Here is a 15,665-nt window from a genome sequence, read left to right as displayed (position 1 = left end):
AAATAAACAAACATACGCCACTTCCTCCTGGAAATCTGTGACTCGCCCTGTCCCATTCTAACTCAGACACTGAGCTGCTGCTGTGTTCATGCTTCCCGGTACTTCTTCTGTAACAGCCTTTATCATACTCCACTATACTCATCTACTGGTTTACAGAGAGATTGTAAGTCCTTTGAGGGCAAGAGACGTTACCGAGTTCCTCATTATATCCTGAGAAGCAAATGAATAAATAATAGCTTATAGACAGTGAAAGGTCACCTAGTCCAGTCATTCTCAGTGACAAGCATGACACATATTATAAATGTGTTCGCACACACTGTTCGCTCACGTGGGGATACTCAGATGCCCGCAAACCAAAAAAATAATAAGCACAGTTTTGTTTCTGGTTTTTGCTATTATTCAGTAATTTAGAAATGTATAAAACAGCCATGCAAGGAATTTAAAAATATTTTATCAAGAAAAATAAACAGCACGTTACTGAAACTTTACTTTTAAATTAATCTTGATTTCATCTCAGAGTTTTGCTTCACAAGTAATCTGAATAAGGTGAAAAGTTAAAAACTATTGAAGAACCTAAATAGGATTTTGCAACCATGCCTGGAAACTCTTAACAAAATCTGATTACTCTAGTGCCAAAAATAATTTATAGTAAGGAAGGATTAGATTAGTCCTAAAGGCCTTATTACAGTTTCTAAAAAATTGGCAGACACCAATTTTTGGCTGCAAAAATGGGCTGCACTTGAAAACAGCACATATGGGTCCAAGGAATTCCAGGAGTGAGCAATCTCAAAAACGTCCAGATTCAGAATCTTCCCTACAGAGATTCATCTCAGTCCTGAGTCATTCACAAAGTAGGTAATCCCATCCCTGCCTCTGTCAATGAGGTGGCACCTGCTAGCTCAGAGTCAAGGTCCTACAGGTCACACGTCAAACACCAGCACTGAGGGGGCGGGTGTCTCAAACAAAGCGACAGAGGTGAACCACAAGCGAAGCCCTTGGGGCTATTCCCCCCACACCCACGATATGCAGTGTATTAACTTTCAGCTTTTCACACTTCCTGAGATTTCTGTATACTTTTCTGTATAAACTAGGGTGAAATTTTTTTTTTTTTAAAGATTTTATTTATTTATTTGAGACAGAGAGAATGAGAGAGAGAGAGCACATGAGAGGGGGGAGGGTCAGAGGGAGAAGCAGACTCCCTGCCGAGCAGGGAGCCCGATGCGGGACTCGATCCCGGGACTCCAGGATCATGACCTGAGCCGAAGGCAGTCGCTTAACCAACTGAGCCACCCAGGCGCCCCTAAACTAGGGTGAATTAAGAAAAAGGAATGATATCCAAAAGAACACATGAGAGCAGAAAAGGATCTTCGAGAAAGAGCAGTAATTAGCAAAGCGAACTAGAGAGCCATGGTAATTCAAACCATGAGGTAAACTCCGGAGGGTTAAGAAATAGACAGAAATGGCTGACACCTTATTCCCATCACTGTTTCTTAAGCAGTCCCTCCTGCCCCCAGGACTCCAAAGTGCCAGTTCGGCATAAGTCAAGTCCATGGGCGCACAACACAGCCTTCTTCTTCTCCAAAAGTACTTAGCTATTTAGGTTCTTTTCTTTGCCATTTAACTTTTAGAATCAGCTTATCAAACTCTCTCCACCTCACCCCTCCCCAGCCCCGAAAAAAGCTGTTGGGATTTTAACTGGAATTGCCCTCTCTGTAATTGATGGTCTTCTTTAATGTCTTTCCGAAGACATGGAAGTACAGTGTATTGCAGTTTACGAAAGTGAAAAGCGGATCTGTTTTGACGGCAAATGATGAAGTCTCCATATGCCCTTTCTTCTTTAAGTATTATTTCAACAGGCGCAACGGCACTCGGTGACAACTCCTCAAGGATCAAGGAAGCGGTTTCAAAATCTGCTGATGCCACAGCTGTCTCCAGTTTGACCTCTCCTGCCCCTCCACGGCATCTTTAAATTTCCAAGGACCTCAGAAGCAGTAGTAAGTACCCGCTTCACATAATGTGCCACTAATCCACGCTACCACGTGAACTGCAAACTAAGTGAAACTTCTGAGGCCCAATTCAACTGTATCCAGAAGTGAGAAATTAAACTTTAGTGCCAAAATACATAAACAGTCCACAAAAAGGAAATGCCAATAATCCTTAATCCTTAAACACATAAAAATAAACATAACCTTGATCACTAAACAAAGGCAAATTGAAACCATAAGGACCACAACACACATACGTACGTAGATTTTTTTTTTTTTTTTTAATTCACCATAAAAAGACAGAGAGACAGTCCTTCCAAGCCTGGGATTGAGGGAGAGGGGAAATACTTGTCACCATTATACTATTTTCATTACTGAAAATTGGTAAAGGAAAAGAATTAAGTGTTTACCCTTATTTAATAATATAGTAAAAACTGTTATTTTCTATAACCTAAATGATGAAGGAAAGCTCTTCTTTACAGAAAAATTCAGTTAATAAATGTAGAAGAAATGACCAAATTAGAAATACCACCATTTTGTAATTTCTTATGAAACAGGTGATTCAGACCAAAATCATCAACATACTCAAACCTCTGAGCAAACCTAGCATAACTAAAACCACACATTTTCTGTATCCTGATGTTATACAAAGTATATATATATAAAAGTATATATATATAAAAGTATATATATATAAAGTATATAAAATCACTTACATAATACCCTTACCAAAACTGTTTAAATTTTATCAAGCCTTTAAATCTGACTTCTAGTTTACAGAAAACACAAAAAATAAAGGAAAACACGTTATGAGATATGAGAAGCAATCAGGTAAATCAAGAAGGTCAAACATTCTACAGAAAAACAGACTCAATTTATTCAAAAAATTAATAGCATGGGGAAAAAATTGTGGCAGGGGCTGGAGAGTGAATACTTCTAAAGACATTTAAGAAATATAACTACCAAATGCAACGTATCCACCGTATTTAGTTCCTAATGTTAGCAACCCTTATAAGACAACAGGGGGAATGTCAATATGGACTGGGTAGGAGGAATTATTGTTAATTTTGTTAGGTCTGATAATGGCATTATGGTCACAGAAGAAAACATCCTTATTTTACTTTAAAATACTTAAGAAACAAAAGTAGATGAAGCAAATATGGAAACAATCCAAATGATATTAATTATGAATGGATAAACAATATATGGTATATTCATACAATGAGCTACCACTCAGAAATAAAAAGAAATGAAGTTATCGATACATGCCACAACATAACGTATTCACAGATTTCGGGGACTAAAACATCTTTAGGGGGCCACTATTCTGCCTGTCACATTAACCCTGTTAAAGAAAAAAAAAACAAATTTGGGACACCTGGGTGGCTCAGTTGGTTAAGCATCTGCCTACGGCTTAGGTCATGATCCCAGGGTCCTGGGATCGAGTCCCACATTGGGCTCCTTGCTCAGCGGGGAGCCTGCTTCTCCCTCTGCTTGCCGCTCCCCCTGCTTGCACACTCTCTCTCTGACAAATAAATAAATAAAATCTTTAAAAAAATAATAAAATTAAAAATTAAAAAAATAAAAATTTTACACTGTAGATACTGAATATATGGGAATTCAATATTCTAGTCACTCTACATTACTATAAAAACTGATAGACATACAAAGTTAAAAATGAGATACTGGTTTTCATGTATCAAACTGGCATAGGTTAAAGAGTCTAAAAATGCATTAAACTGACAAAAATGGGGGAAAACAGAGCTTCCCATACTCTGCTATAGGAGTATAAATTGGTGTGACTTCCATGTAACAGTCTGGCAATATCTACAAAAATTATAAACACACACACACACACACACACACACACACAAAACACAGAACACTCTAACCCAGCAATTTTACTTTGGGGAATTTATACTAGAGATGTATTTGTACATATGGGAAATGATGTATGCAGCATTATTTGTTATAACAAAAGCCTAAAAAACAACGTCCACAAACAGAAAACTGATTAAGTATATTCTACAGATACTCTGCGAGCATTTAAAAGAATAAGACAGTTGCATATAAGCAAAAAAAAAAAAAAATATATATATATATATACACACACACACACACATACATACACACACACACACAAGATACATTTTACTTAACCGTGGGGGGAAAAAAGCAAGGACAGCAGCAGAAGAAGAAAAAGGTATGTGTAGGACGGCACTTGTGTTCAAATAATTTCCTAAAACTACACAGATACATGCTTACGTAACCTCGTACTACTCTAGAAAATGCAAAGAAACTGCTATGAGGAGTCATCTCTGGGGAAGGGAGATGGCTGGGTGGAAGAAAGGAGAGAGAAAACTGTATTTCCTACTCGCATACCTACTGGCACATGTATGACAGAGGATGGATCGATGGACAGACAGAACATTAAAAACATTTTTTTTTTTAAATCAGCATACCACTCAAGTTCATGTGGCCTTCTACATGAATTTTCAATCTCCAAGTAATCTTTTACCTGCTGGTTGGTGCGGGGAAAGAAAACGAGAGAAGCTGATTCCAGAACGGGTCGTTCTCAGAGACAGATTCTGTGCCCGATAACTTTTTTAAGTACTCATTTTTAGGAAGATCACCGATTCTGCTGCTGTTCGATCCCATCTTTAATCTGGTAGGTAATTTGCCCTTAAGCCTTCATTTCCACAAGACAACCTATAAAGAATGAAAAGAAATTTCAAACTTGTTCACAATTAGTCATATTTTTCCTATCTTTGGCATAAATGTGTAAAAAAAAAAAAAAACTGTAAACTTACTTAAGGAAATCACACTTCTCTTTATTTTTAAATATATTAGACACCAGATACAGAGTTATAAAGGAGAGAAATGGGGCTAAATCTGTCTTAGCCAAAACACACACAAAAATCCAAGTGTATGCTTGTAGATCTTTGAATGGGCACACCTCTGCCTAAGAATACATCTCAAAGCAAATTCCTAACAATGACAACTTACTACAAATTGTCTGAAAATGAGGCTCCTTTAAAATAAACGATGGTGATAAATAGAGACTGGATGTTCTGAATGTGCTCAGAAGAGCAAGCAGTTGAAGTGATGACCACAGGCTACCTATGCTCAGGGGAGAATGAGACTTGAACTGAGTTACATGCTGAACGAGAATGGCCTCCCTGTTCCAAAGCAGTCTCTTCGTGTCCTTCTTGTTCTGCTGTCATGCACACCAGCATTTATCAGCATGCCTCTTCTCCTAAACCATGCGGCATTTGGTTTTTTGGGGTTTTGTGGGGGTTTTTTGGTTTTTGGTTTTTTTGGCGAGGGAGGGAGAGACGGACAGAGGGAGAAGAAGAATCGGAAGCAGGTTCCACACCCAGCCCGGAGCCCAGCATCAATCTAATGACCCTGAGATCATGACCCGAGACAAAATCAAGAGCTAGACACTTACTGACTCAGCCACCCAGGCCCCTCTTATTCATCTTTCTATCCCCAATGTCTAGATATTTAGGCATTCCCTAAATAATATGTTGAAGGAAAGAGTAGGTGAATAAATGATTAGCATCTTCAATATTTGTTGTGGTTGGCCACTAAGGGGAAAACTAATAGTTTAGTTAAAATATGAATCACTATCTTCATCAAATCACACTTAATCTAGTTCCAGATCATGTTCTATCTCAATTAGTTCAAGAAAAATCTCTCACTGACAATAAAAAAATGGCGGTGAGATGAGTGATAAATTACACTATGTTAAAAATTACCATCGCAATGAAAGCAAACGATATCCAAAGGAAGCTCAGGTTGGATGAGAATTTATATTAGTAGTGACTTACTTTCTTAAGTCTGTCCCTCCTTAGTCCAGAGACATTGAAGCCAACATCAGAATTTGGAAGCACGCCTTCCACGTTCTCTTTGGAACTATGGACTGGCTTAGGCTAAATTATCTAAAGACATGAGGCTCCCCCAATGCACATGGACAGCTGGTCTTCCGAATAGGAGGGTGAAATACTGATCTGGTTTCTTGTCACCTGCCCCTGAACTCAAGACCACTACTACTTTCCTCTTCCCTACTCAGGGGACAGAGACCCAAAACCAGCTGGCTCCAACTAATCCTCCATATCAAGCCATAAGTCTTGATTTTGGTTTAATTTCTTAAATAAGGAATTAAGCCTAATTAGGAAATATTATAAAAATATTCTGCAATATATAAATGCCTTACTTCTTATAACTTATTTCAAAGCTATTTTATACATTTTAAGCCATTTAGAATTAAGTTTTTTAATATAATCTTATAATGGGGTAGGGCGCCTGGGTGGCTCAGTTGGTTAAGCGACTGCCTTCAGCTCAGGTCATGATCCTGGAGTCCCTGGATCGAGTCCCGCATCGGGCTCCCTGCTCGGCAGGAGTCTGCTTCTCCCTTTGACCCTCCCCCCTCTCATGTGTTCTCTCTCATTCTCTCTCTCTCTCAAATAAATAAATAAAATCTTTAAAAAAAAAAAAATCTTATAATGGGGTACATTACACTAATGAAAGTGAATTAACAAGAGCTACAATTACCACATGGACATATCTCAAAAATATATATTAAAAAAAGTGCTACAGAATAATAGACATGGTATGATTTCATTTATATGATTTTTACAACATGCAAACAATATTATGGATATATTCATAGCTACTGTAAGTGTGAAAACATACACAGGAAAAATACACAGCAAATTCAGAAGAATGCTTTTACATAGTGTTATCAGGAAAGGATCAGAGGAGCTTTAGCAGTATCAATAAATACTTTCTCAAACAGGAAAGGGGAAAGGAATAGAAGGAAGGGATGAAGCACATGTGGAAAATATACAGATTTGCTGAAAACTGACAGTATGGGGACACCTGGCTGGCTCAGTCAGAAGAGCATGTGATTCTTGATCTCAGGGTTGTGAGTTTGAGCCCTATGTTGGGTACAGAGATTACTAAAAAAAAAAAAAAAAAAAAAGGTAATAAAAATTTTTTAAAAATGAAATGAAAATGGACAGTATATACATGGGTTTTGGCCTATTATCCCTCTATTCCTGTCATTCATATATATATATACACACACATATATATACACATATATATATTCATATATATATAAATTTTTTTATTTTTTTTTTAAAGAATAGTTTCTCAACCTCTCAGCAACAATACTGGAAGCTAGATAACAGGGACGCAATGCCTTTAAAATACTAATAAAAAATAATTTTAACTAGATTTCTATAGCTAGCCAAGCTACCAGTTAAGTACAAAGGTACAATAAAGGCAATATTTTAGACTTGCCAGAGCTAAAAAAAAAAAAACCTCCCATGGACCCATTCTCTGGAAGCTACTGGAAGATGTATCCCTTCAAGGTGAAGGAATAAAACAAGAAAAATGATGATAAGGAAGTCAAGAAGCAAAGGATGCAACACAAGACAGGGTAGACACATGCTCTAGATTGGGACAGGAGTCTAGACGGCCCCATGACCTCCACGGGAAGCAAACCGGAGAGCAACAGGTCACCTGATGTGTCTGACCTTATTCTGTGGAGGGTTACAATATCTTAAGAGAATCTGGCAGGAATGAATGATAGCTACACAGAAAATAAACGATTTTTTGGTAACTATGTACTTTGGGAAAAAAAAATCGTTCAAGAAAGGTCATGTATTCATAGTATATGACTCAACTCAACAGTTATCAATATTTATGTAATCATCATAATAGAAACAGTAAATAAAGATTTAACCAAAAATTGTGAGGTAACTATATTGGGAAGATGCTAAAAAAAAAAGTGGGAGTAGATTTAAGTGTGAAATCCTCATCTTCCGTAATAGGCAGGAAGTCAACAGAAATAGCTAAAAATTACTATATCAGCAAATAACAGTAAAAGCATATCAGTTATGAATAAGGAGGCAAATAATGAGAAACAACAGCTAAGAGATCTGAGTGTGGCCTATTCTGGGGAAAAGGATTCTGGAGTGGGGAAGGTGGTCACGCAGTCTTTTCATTTTATGTCCATCACATTTTCTAATTTTTTAACTATATCTATATATTACTTTGATTTTAAAAATTAAATATTTTTAAGCTCCTTCACCTACTCAAATTTAAATGTTTAACATATATGGAAAACACAAAGTTATCATCATAACTAAATTCACAGTGACAAAAATGGAAATTATTCTTTACAGAGGCAAATAACTAGCAAACTTTAAAAAATCTATTTATCTGATATAGTGCAATGTTAGTATTAGAGTTATCTCCCAAAATCAAAACTTCAAATTTCCACCATTTATGTGTTTACCGATAAGCAACAGTCATAGCTTGGCCAGAAAAGAGGAATTAAATTAAAACCCACTGTAGTGATAAACAGAGATCAATAAAACAAAACAGAAAATCCAGAAACAGACCCACTAGAGTACAACCAGCTGATTTTTGTCAACAGTGCAAAAGCAATTCAATGGAGGAAGGACAGTTCTTTCAACAAATGGTGCTGGAACAACTGGACATCCATAAGCCAAAAAAAAAACAAAACAAAAACCTGTATCTTAAAAGTTAACTCAAAATAACCATAGATCTAAGTGTAAAACATAGAACTCTAAAACCCTTTTTAGAAGACAACATAGGAGGGTGCCTGGGTGGCTCGGTCGTTAAGCGGCTGCCTTCGGCTCAGGTCATGATCCCAGGGTCCTGGGATCGAGCCCTGCATCGGGCTCCCTGCTCAGCGGGAAGCCTGCTTCTCCCTCTCCCACTCCCCCTGCTTGTGTTCCTGCTCTCACTGTCTGTTTCTGTCAAATAAATAAAATCTTAAAAAAAAAAAAAATAGAAGACAACATAGGAGAAAATCTTTGTGACTGGGGTTAGGAGGTACTTAGGCATTACACAAGAGCACAGATCATAAAAAAGTTGATAAGTTAAGCTTTACAAAAATTGAAAACGTTTGGTCGGTGAAAGAGCCTGTTAAGAGGATGAAAAGAAAAGCCACAGGCTGAGAGAAAATATATGTAAGTCACATACCCAACAAAGGACTTGTATCCAGAACCTATAAGGAACTCTCTAAAGTCAACAATAAGAAAACAATCCAATTAGAAAATATACAAAAGATTTTAACACATCACCAAAGAAGACATGGAAATGACAAACACATGTAAAGATATTCCATCATTACTAGCCATTCAGGGAACCACAAATTAAGACCATGATGAAGTACTGCTACACATCTACTGAAATGGCTAAAATTTAAAAAAAATGACAGTACCAAATGCTGCCAAGGATGTACTGAAAGTAGCTCATATATTGCTAGTGGGAATGGAAAATGAAACAGGCCCCTCTGGAAAATGGTTCAACAGTTTCTTATAAAATTAAACAAAGGGGTGCCTGGGTGGCTCAGTTGGTTGTCTGCTTTCAGCTCAGGTCATGATCCTGGAGTCCTGGGATCCAGCCCCACGTAGGGCTCCCTGCAGAGGGAGCTTCTCCCTCTCCTCCCCGCTTGTGCTCTCTCTCTCTCTCACTATCTCTCTCTCTAATAAATAAAATCTTTTTTAAAATTAAAAAAAAATTAAACATACACATACTATTCAACCCAGCAACTGTATTCCTGGACTATGATCCCAGAGAAATGAAAACTTAGGTTCACACAAAAACCTATATTCAAATATTCTTTCAATACATGAATGAACAAACAAACAGAGGTACATCCATACAATGGAATAAAAGAAGGAACTATTTGATACACCCAATAACTTGAATAGATCTCGAGGGCACTGTGAGTGAGAAAAGCCCATCCCAAAAGGTCATATCCTCAAAATAACAGCAACCCTGTGTTTGATTATTATAGTTTATATATAAGTGAATGAACAATAGGGATGAGGAAAGGGACAGGAGGGAGGAATCAGGAATATGTACTTTGTAATTATGAGGTACTTCTACTACCTGTGAAGTGGTAGAGTGCTATTTGAAAGTGGACTTGGGTTAGTTGTAAATGTATATTGCAAACACAAGGACAACCTCTCAAAAGTTTTAAAAAGTGTAAGTGACATGCTAAGAAAGGAGAGAAAATGGATTTATTTAAGTGCTCCATTAGAACCACAAAAGGCAGAAGGAGAAGACAAAAACAGGAACAAAAATAAGGGCAATGAATAGAAAACAGTAACAAATATTGGTAGACATTAATCCAACTTTATCATGTATCATTTGAACATCCATGGTCTAAATACACCAATTAAAAGAGACTGTCAAAGTGGATCAAAAAACAAGACCCAACTATATGCTGTGTACAAGAAACCCACTTTAAATATAAAAGACACATACAGATTAAAAGAGATGGAGAGAAATACACCATCTAACACTCCTCAAAAGAAAGCAGGAGAAGCTTTATTAATATTAGACACAGCCGCCTGCAGAGCAAGGAAACCTAGCAGGGATAAAAAATGGCATTCCACACTGATAAAGGAGTCAACTGTCTCAAGAAGACGTTATCCTTAATGTGCGCCGCCTAACATAACAGCGTCAAAATGTGGGAGGCAGACACTAATGAACTGCCAGAAGGGCGAGATGAATGCACTATACTATAGGAGAAGACCTGAACACTCCTCTCTCAGAAATGGTCAGTAAGGACCTAGCTGATCTCAACACCATTATCAATCAAAACTGGATCTGACATCCATGGACTATTCTGTCCAACAACACAGGAAGACACAGCTCACATTGAGTATTTCCCCAAACAGGCCACATTCTGGGCCATAAAACACATCCTAACTTAAATTTAAAAGAAGAGAAATCTTATAAAACGCTTTGAGTGCTCCAAACCAATAAGCTAGAGAATAAAGAAACAATTTAGATGATTGCATGAGGAAATATTCTGACGAACGCAGAATACAGGACATTGTAAAGAACCACCTGGGTTCACCAAGAAGTCAATACCACAGTAACTAGAAGTGTGTGCATGGGGTAGGGAGCTTTTCTAAACTGAAGGAGACTAAAGAGATATTGTAACAACCAAATGTATATGTGACTCTTCAGTGAACTCCGGTTTGGAAGAGGGAAAAAAAAATTATAAAAGACAATCTTGAGGGGAACCTGGGTGGCTCAGTCGGTTAAGTGTGTCTGCCTTCAGCTCGGGTATGATCCAGAGGTCCTGGGATCGAGCCCCACATCGGGCTCCCTGCTCAGTGGGAGCCTGCTTCTCCCTCTGCCTGCCACTCCCCCTGCTTGTGTGCTCGCTCTCTCTCAAATAAAAAATTTTTTTTAATTTAAAAAAAAAAAAAAGACAATCTTGCGACCAAACTTGATACAGATTGAATAGAAAATATTAAATGGACATAAGTGAGATAATGATAGCGTAACTGAGTAGGAAAATGACCTAATTCTTGGGAGACGTGTGCTTAAATATTTAGGGGTAAAGCGTCATCATATCTGCAACTTCCTTTCAAATGGTTCAGAACAAAATAGAGACAAAGCAAACGTGGCAACTATTAACAATTGCTAATAGTTTATGAATGGAGGGATTAGGTGTTTATTACACTGTTCAACTTTTCTGTATGTTTGAAACTTATTAAAAATGAGTTTTGGTAGGGGTGCCTGAGTGGCTCAGTGGGTGAAGTGTCTGCGTTCAGCTCAGGTCATGATCTCAGGGCCCTGGGATAGAGTCCCACATCAGGCTCCCTGCTCAGCAGGGAGTCTGTTTCTCCCTCTCCTTCTGCTGCTCCCCCACTTGTGCGTGCTCTCTCTCTCAAATAAATAAAATCTTTTTAAAAAAAATGAGTTTTGGCAAACAAAAAGGCTACACACTATGACTCCATTTATGTAACACTCAAGATGACAAAACTCACGGTGAAGCACAGATCGGTGGCTGCCAGGCAGGGCACGGAGGGCTGGGGGGAAAAGGTGATCATAAAAGGGCAGCCTGAAGAAGTTCATTTGTGGGAATGGAAAAATTTGGTGTCCTGACTGTGGTGGTGATGGTGGTGGTTGCATTAATCTGTACACATGATGAAATTTCACAGAGCTATACACACACAAGGGAAAAAGAATACATGTAAAAACTGGAAAAATCCAAGTACAGTCGGCAGTCTGTTATGTTCCTGATGTAGATAATGTCCAATCCTTATATTAACACTGGGAGAAGACAGGTGAAAGGTACATGGGATTTCTCTGTATTATTTCTGCAACTTATCTGTCTATAATCACTGCAAAGTGAAAAGTTTTAAAAATCAGCTTAAAAAAGTCCAACCCCAAAGTCTGATCTATATGTGCAAGAAAGGTGCCAACAAGTCATACTAACAGGTACTTTCTCTCACTACCAATAAGTTTATTTTTACATATTAAGTTACTTCACCACCTATAATATCACATGATGAGATAGTAGGATCTCACATTTAGTTTACTTAGTGTCTTGGAACGCTCTTTCACTTAGACTACTTTCCCCAAATAAGTTCGTTCAAGTCTTATTCAAAACCAAATTTTTTTCAATAAAAGCAAGAGAAATCATGTGTTTGGGTCTTCTAGGGATTCCCCATTAACTTTAGAACTCTGGGGAATACACAGATTTTTGTCCTCAGCCACCTACGCAAAGGCACAGCTATTCCCTTTTGCTCAAAACTTTCCAATTCTTTTGTCTAATAATCCCTGACACTCCTGACAATGCGTCAGTGAAATCTTTTTTACAAAAACAACAAAAAAGACCTCCACAATTTGTTTATAGTCTTCTATTTATCTTGGAACTCTTGCTAATTACCAATTAGCTTGCAGGCCTAACAGTAGTTTACTAGATAAACACCCAAATGTGTCACAGGATCAAAATGGGGTAGTTGAGAAAATATTGGTTTATTGGCACGTACAACTTCTGAGTTCCTCTGGCTCTGCTGTGGGCTCCATTTCCCTTCTCTAGGCTTCATTACAATTAAAAGGATAAAAATGACACCAGATAAAAAGAAAATAAGAATCAGAACAATTTGTGTTCTCAATTCAATAGGCCAGTATTTTACTTTACTTGTGGTACCTTAAAAGCAATCAATTAAAAACAATTTACTTGGTGAGTTTAATTAGGTATATGAATGCTGAATTTTCAAAAGAACAAAATTCCACCCCACCTGTCCTAGATAAGTAAGGCAACAATGAGAAACATTATTATCATGGTCTACCAATGAAAATTTAAGTCAGACTTTATTTTTTATTTGTACTTTATTTTTAAATAAGTAATGCACATGGTGCAAACTACAAAGAGTTCACAGGGTATGTAGTCAAAAGTTTCCCATCTCATCTATTAACCAACCTAGTTTCTCAACTTAGAAAAAAAATATTACCAGTTTCTTGGGTATCATTCCAGATATTCTGTGTATATACAAACACATATTTTCCCCCGTATACATAGACCACAACACACTGTTCATGCCTCTTTGCTTTTTCTAGTTACTAAATATTAGAAATCACTACATAACTGTATATAAAGCACTCATTTTTACGACTCTGTAACATTCCAGTTTTTAATTTAATAAATCCTATACTGATGTGCACTTAAGTAGTTTATGGTCTTTTGCAATTATAAATCATTCTCCAATAGGTATCTGGCATGTGAGCTATTTCACACGTGTATGACACTACAGGTAGGATAAATCCAGAGAAAGAGAATTGTTGGTCAAAGATTATATGCATTTCCCATTTTGGTAGATACCGCTGGACAGTAGCAGAATATGCCACCTCAAAATATGCCACTTTGGCATTTTGGTGATTTTGAGCTATAGGCATTTGAAAAACACCAAATGCAGGGTGAGGCTTTCCCTGAACTCCCTTTAAGTGCCTAAAGACAGCTCCTCCAAAAGGAACTTCATTATCATAAATCCCCTCCCTGGGAGTTTCACCAACCAGGTGACTCATCACAGGAAGAAAGACTAGAAGTGGACACCACACCCAGACACACAAACTATTGCACTTCCCATCTGTTCTTCTAAGGGTTCATTCCTCTTCCCTAAAAACCATTTACTCACCCGTAAGAGGTCTACATCTCCCTTCCCCTATCCCCATTAGGATGGTATTTAAGTCTGAATCCTATGCCTGGGTATCTCCTATGTGTAGATGAGGTACACGTTAATAAACGTTTGTTTTCTCCTCTTAATCTGTCTTCTATTACAAGGGTCTCAGCTAAGAACTCAGAAAGGTGGAGGGGGATTATTTTTCCTCCCCTACACCACCTAGCTGCCCTCTTTAAAGGCTGCCAGCCCACACTCCACTCCTGTTTCTTCACACCACAGCCACCACCCTTTAATCAAACTTTCTGGTCCCTGCCAACTGATGGGACAAAATACTTTTTCAGCACAGTTTTAGTTTGCATTTCTTTCACCATGAAAGAGGTCATTACTTGTTCTTATCCTTTGCCTATTTTCTATTAATTTATAGGAAATAAATTTGATTTTCAAAGCTGCTAGGATAGACCACAAAGTTGTAAAATAAGTTCAATCCAGGACCACTATGAAACCCTTCTAAAATAACAATATGAATAAAGCCTATAAGCTTATCAGGAAAGACCGAACAGAATATTTACAAGCAAAACCAAGAAAGCCAACTGAGCACAAGGTGCAACGCCTCCCCTGCTGCTTTTCCTCACCAAACCCTAGAAATAATGCAAAAAATTTTTGTTTAATTGTCAGTAATTCCACAACCATGCTCAGAAATTCACAGGAGACCAGAAGCTGTGACGAACCCCCATAAACTGGAAAACAGCTGGAGACGGACTGAGAAGGCAAACAACATTCCAAGGCAGGCACAAGAGCCGTCAATTCAAGGGCAGCAAGAGTATAAAGAGCAGGGGCGCCTGGGTGGCTCAGTTGGTTAAGCGACTGCCTTCGGCTCAGGTCACAATCCTGGAGTCCCGGGATCGAGTCCCGCATCGGGCTCCCTGCTCGGCGGGGAGTCTGCTTCTCCCTCTGACCCTCCTCCCTCTCATGCTCTCTGTCTTTCATTCTCTCGCTCTCAAATAAATAAATAAAATCTTAAAAAAAAAAAAAAGAGTATAAAGAGCAACTCCAGTCCACAAGCAGAAGGCCAGAAAAAAAGCCAGAGCCCAGGGGCAAGTGACAGGTGTGAGTAGGACACCCTGCCCCATCACTCTTGCCCGAGCCCTCACTCCCCTAGGGAGCAACAATAAGGCACTATCTACTGAGAACAGTAAAGGCAGTGCCTAAGGCAGCTGGAATGCCCAGGAAGGAAAAGTTCAGCCAAGCAAGACAACTAAGCCACTGAGGCACTGTTGTCAGAAAAGTTCTACCGGCTCCCTACCCTCAGAGAAAGTAAAGTAGAAAACTGAGGCCCAATGGCATCTTCTCTGCAATGATTTATGCCAAGGATTCCAAACACAAACATAGATACAAACACACACACACTAGCGCGCGCACACTAGCGCACGCACACACTCCACCTGAACACAATTTATTTGGAACTCCCAAGACCCTTAGTAATGAAACCCAGAATAAAATGGAACTTGAAAAACCCAGCATCCAATCACCTCACCTCCTAACAGCCCTGTTGCTTTGCCCTCTGGCTGGGCATCAGACTTCCTCGGCTTTCAGCTCTTCTTTCTCTCAATATGTAACCGAGCCTGTCTCCTGGTTTCACTAGTGGCTTCCATGATAGGACTTTCAACTCTCTCCTAGTCATAACCTTCCACCAGAGTGCCAGTTC

At 38.5% G+C, this 15,665-nt stretch overlaps 1 protein-coding gene across 3 annotated transcripts in view; it reads right to left on the bottom strand.

Moving 5' to 3' along the window:
- The window catches only part of DYM (dymeclin), a 352,836-nt gene that overhangs the window by 324,454 nt on the left and 12,717 nt on the right, over nt 1–15,665 (bottom strand). For all 3 annotated transcript variants that reach the window (XM_034995704.1, XM_034995702.1, XM_034995703.1), the window contains exon 2: nt 4,504–4,694. In XM_034995704.1, coding sequence (XP_034851595.1) covers nt 4,504–4,643 — 140 coding nt within the window. In that variant the 5' untranslated portion in view covers nt 4,644–4,694. The remainder of the gene's footprint in view (nt 1–4,503; nt 4,695–15,665) is intronic.

This window comes from Mirounga leonina, unplaced genomic scaffold (genome assembly GCF_011800145.1).
Source record: "Mirounga leonina isolate KUSES-001 unplaced genomic scaffold, KU_Mleo_1.0 Mir_93, whole genome shotgun sequence".
NCBI lineage: Eukaryota > Metazoa > Chordata > Mammalia > Carnivora > Phocidae > Mirounga > Mirounga leonina.
Note: the sequence above shows the minus strand (reverse complement) of the source record. Positions and strands in the feature narration are given on the sequence as shown.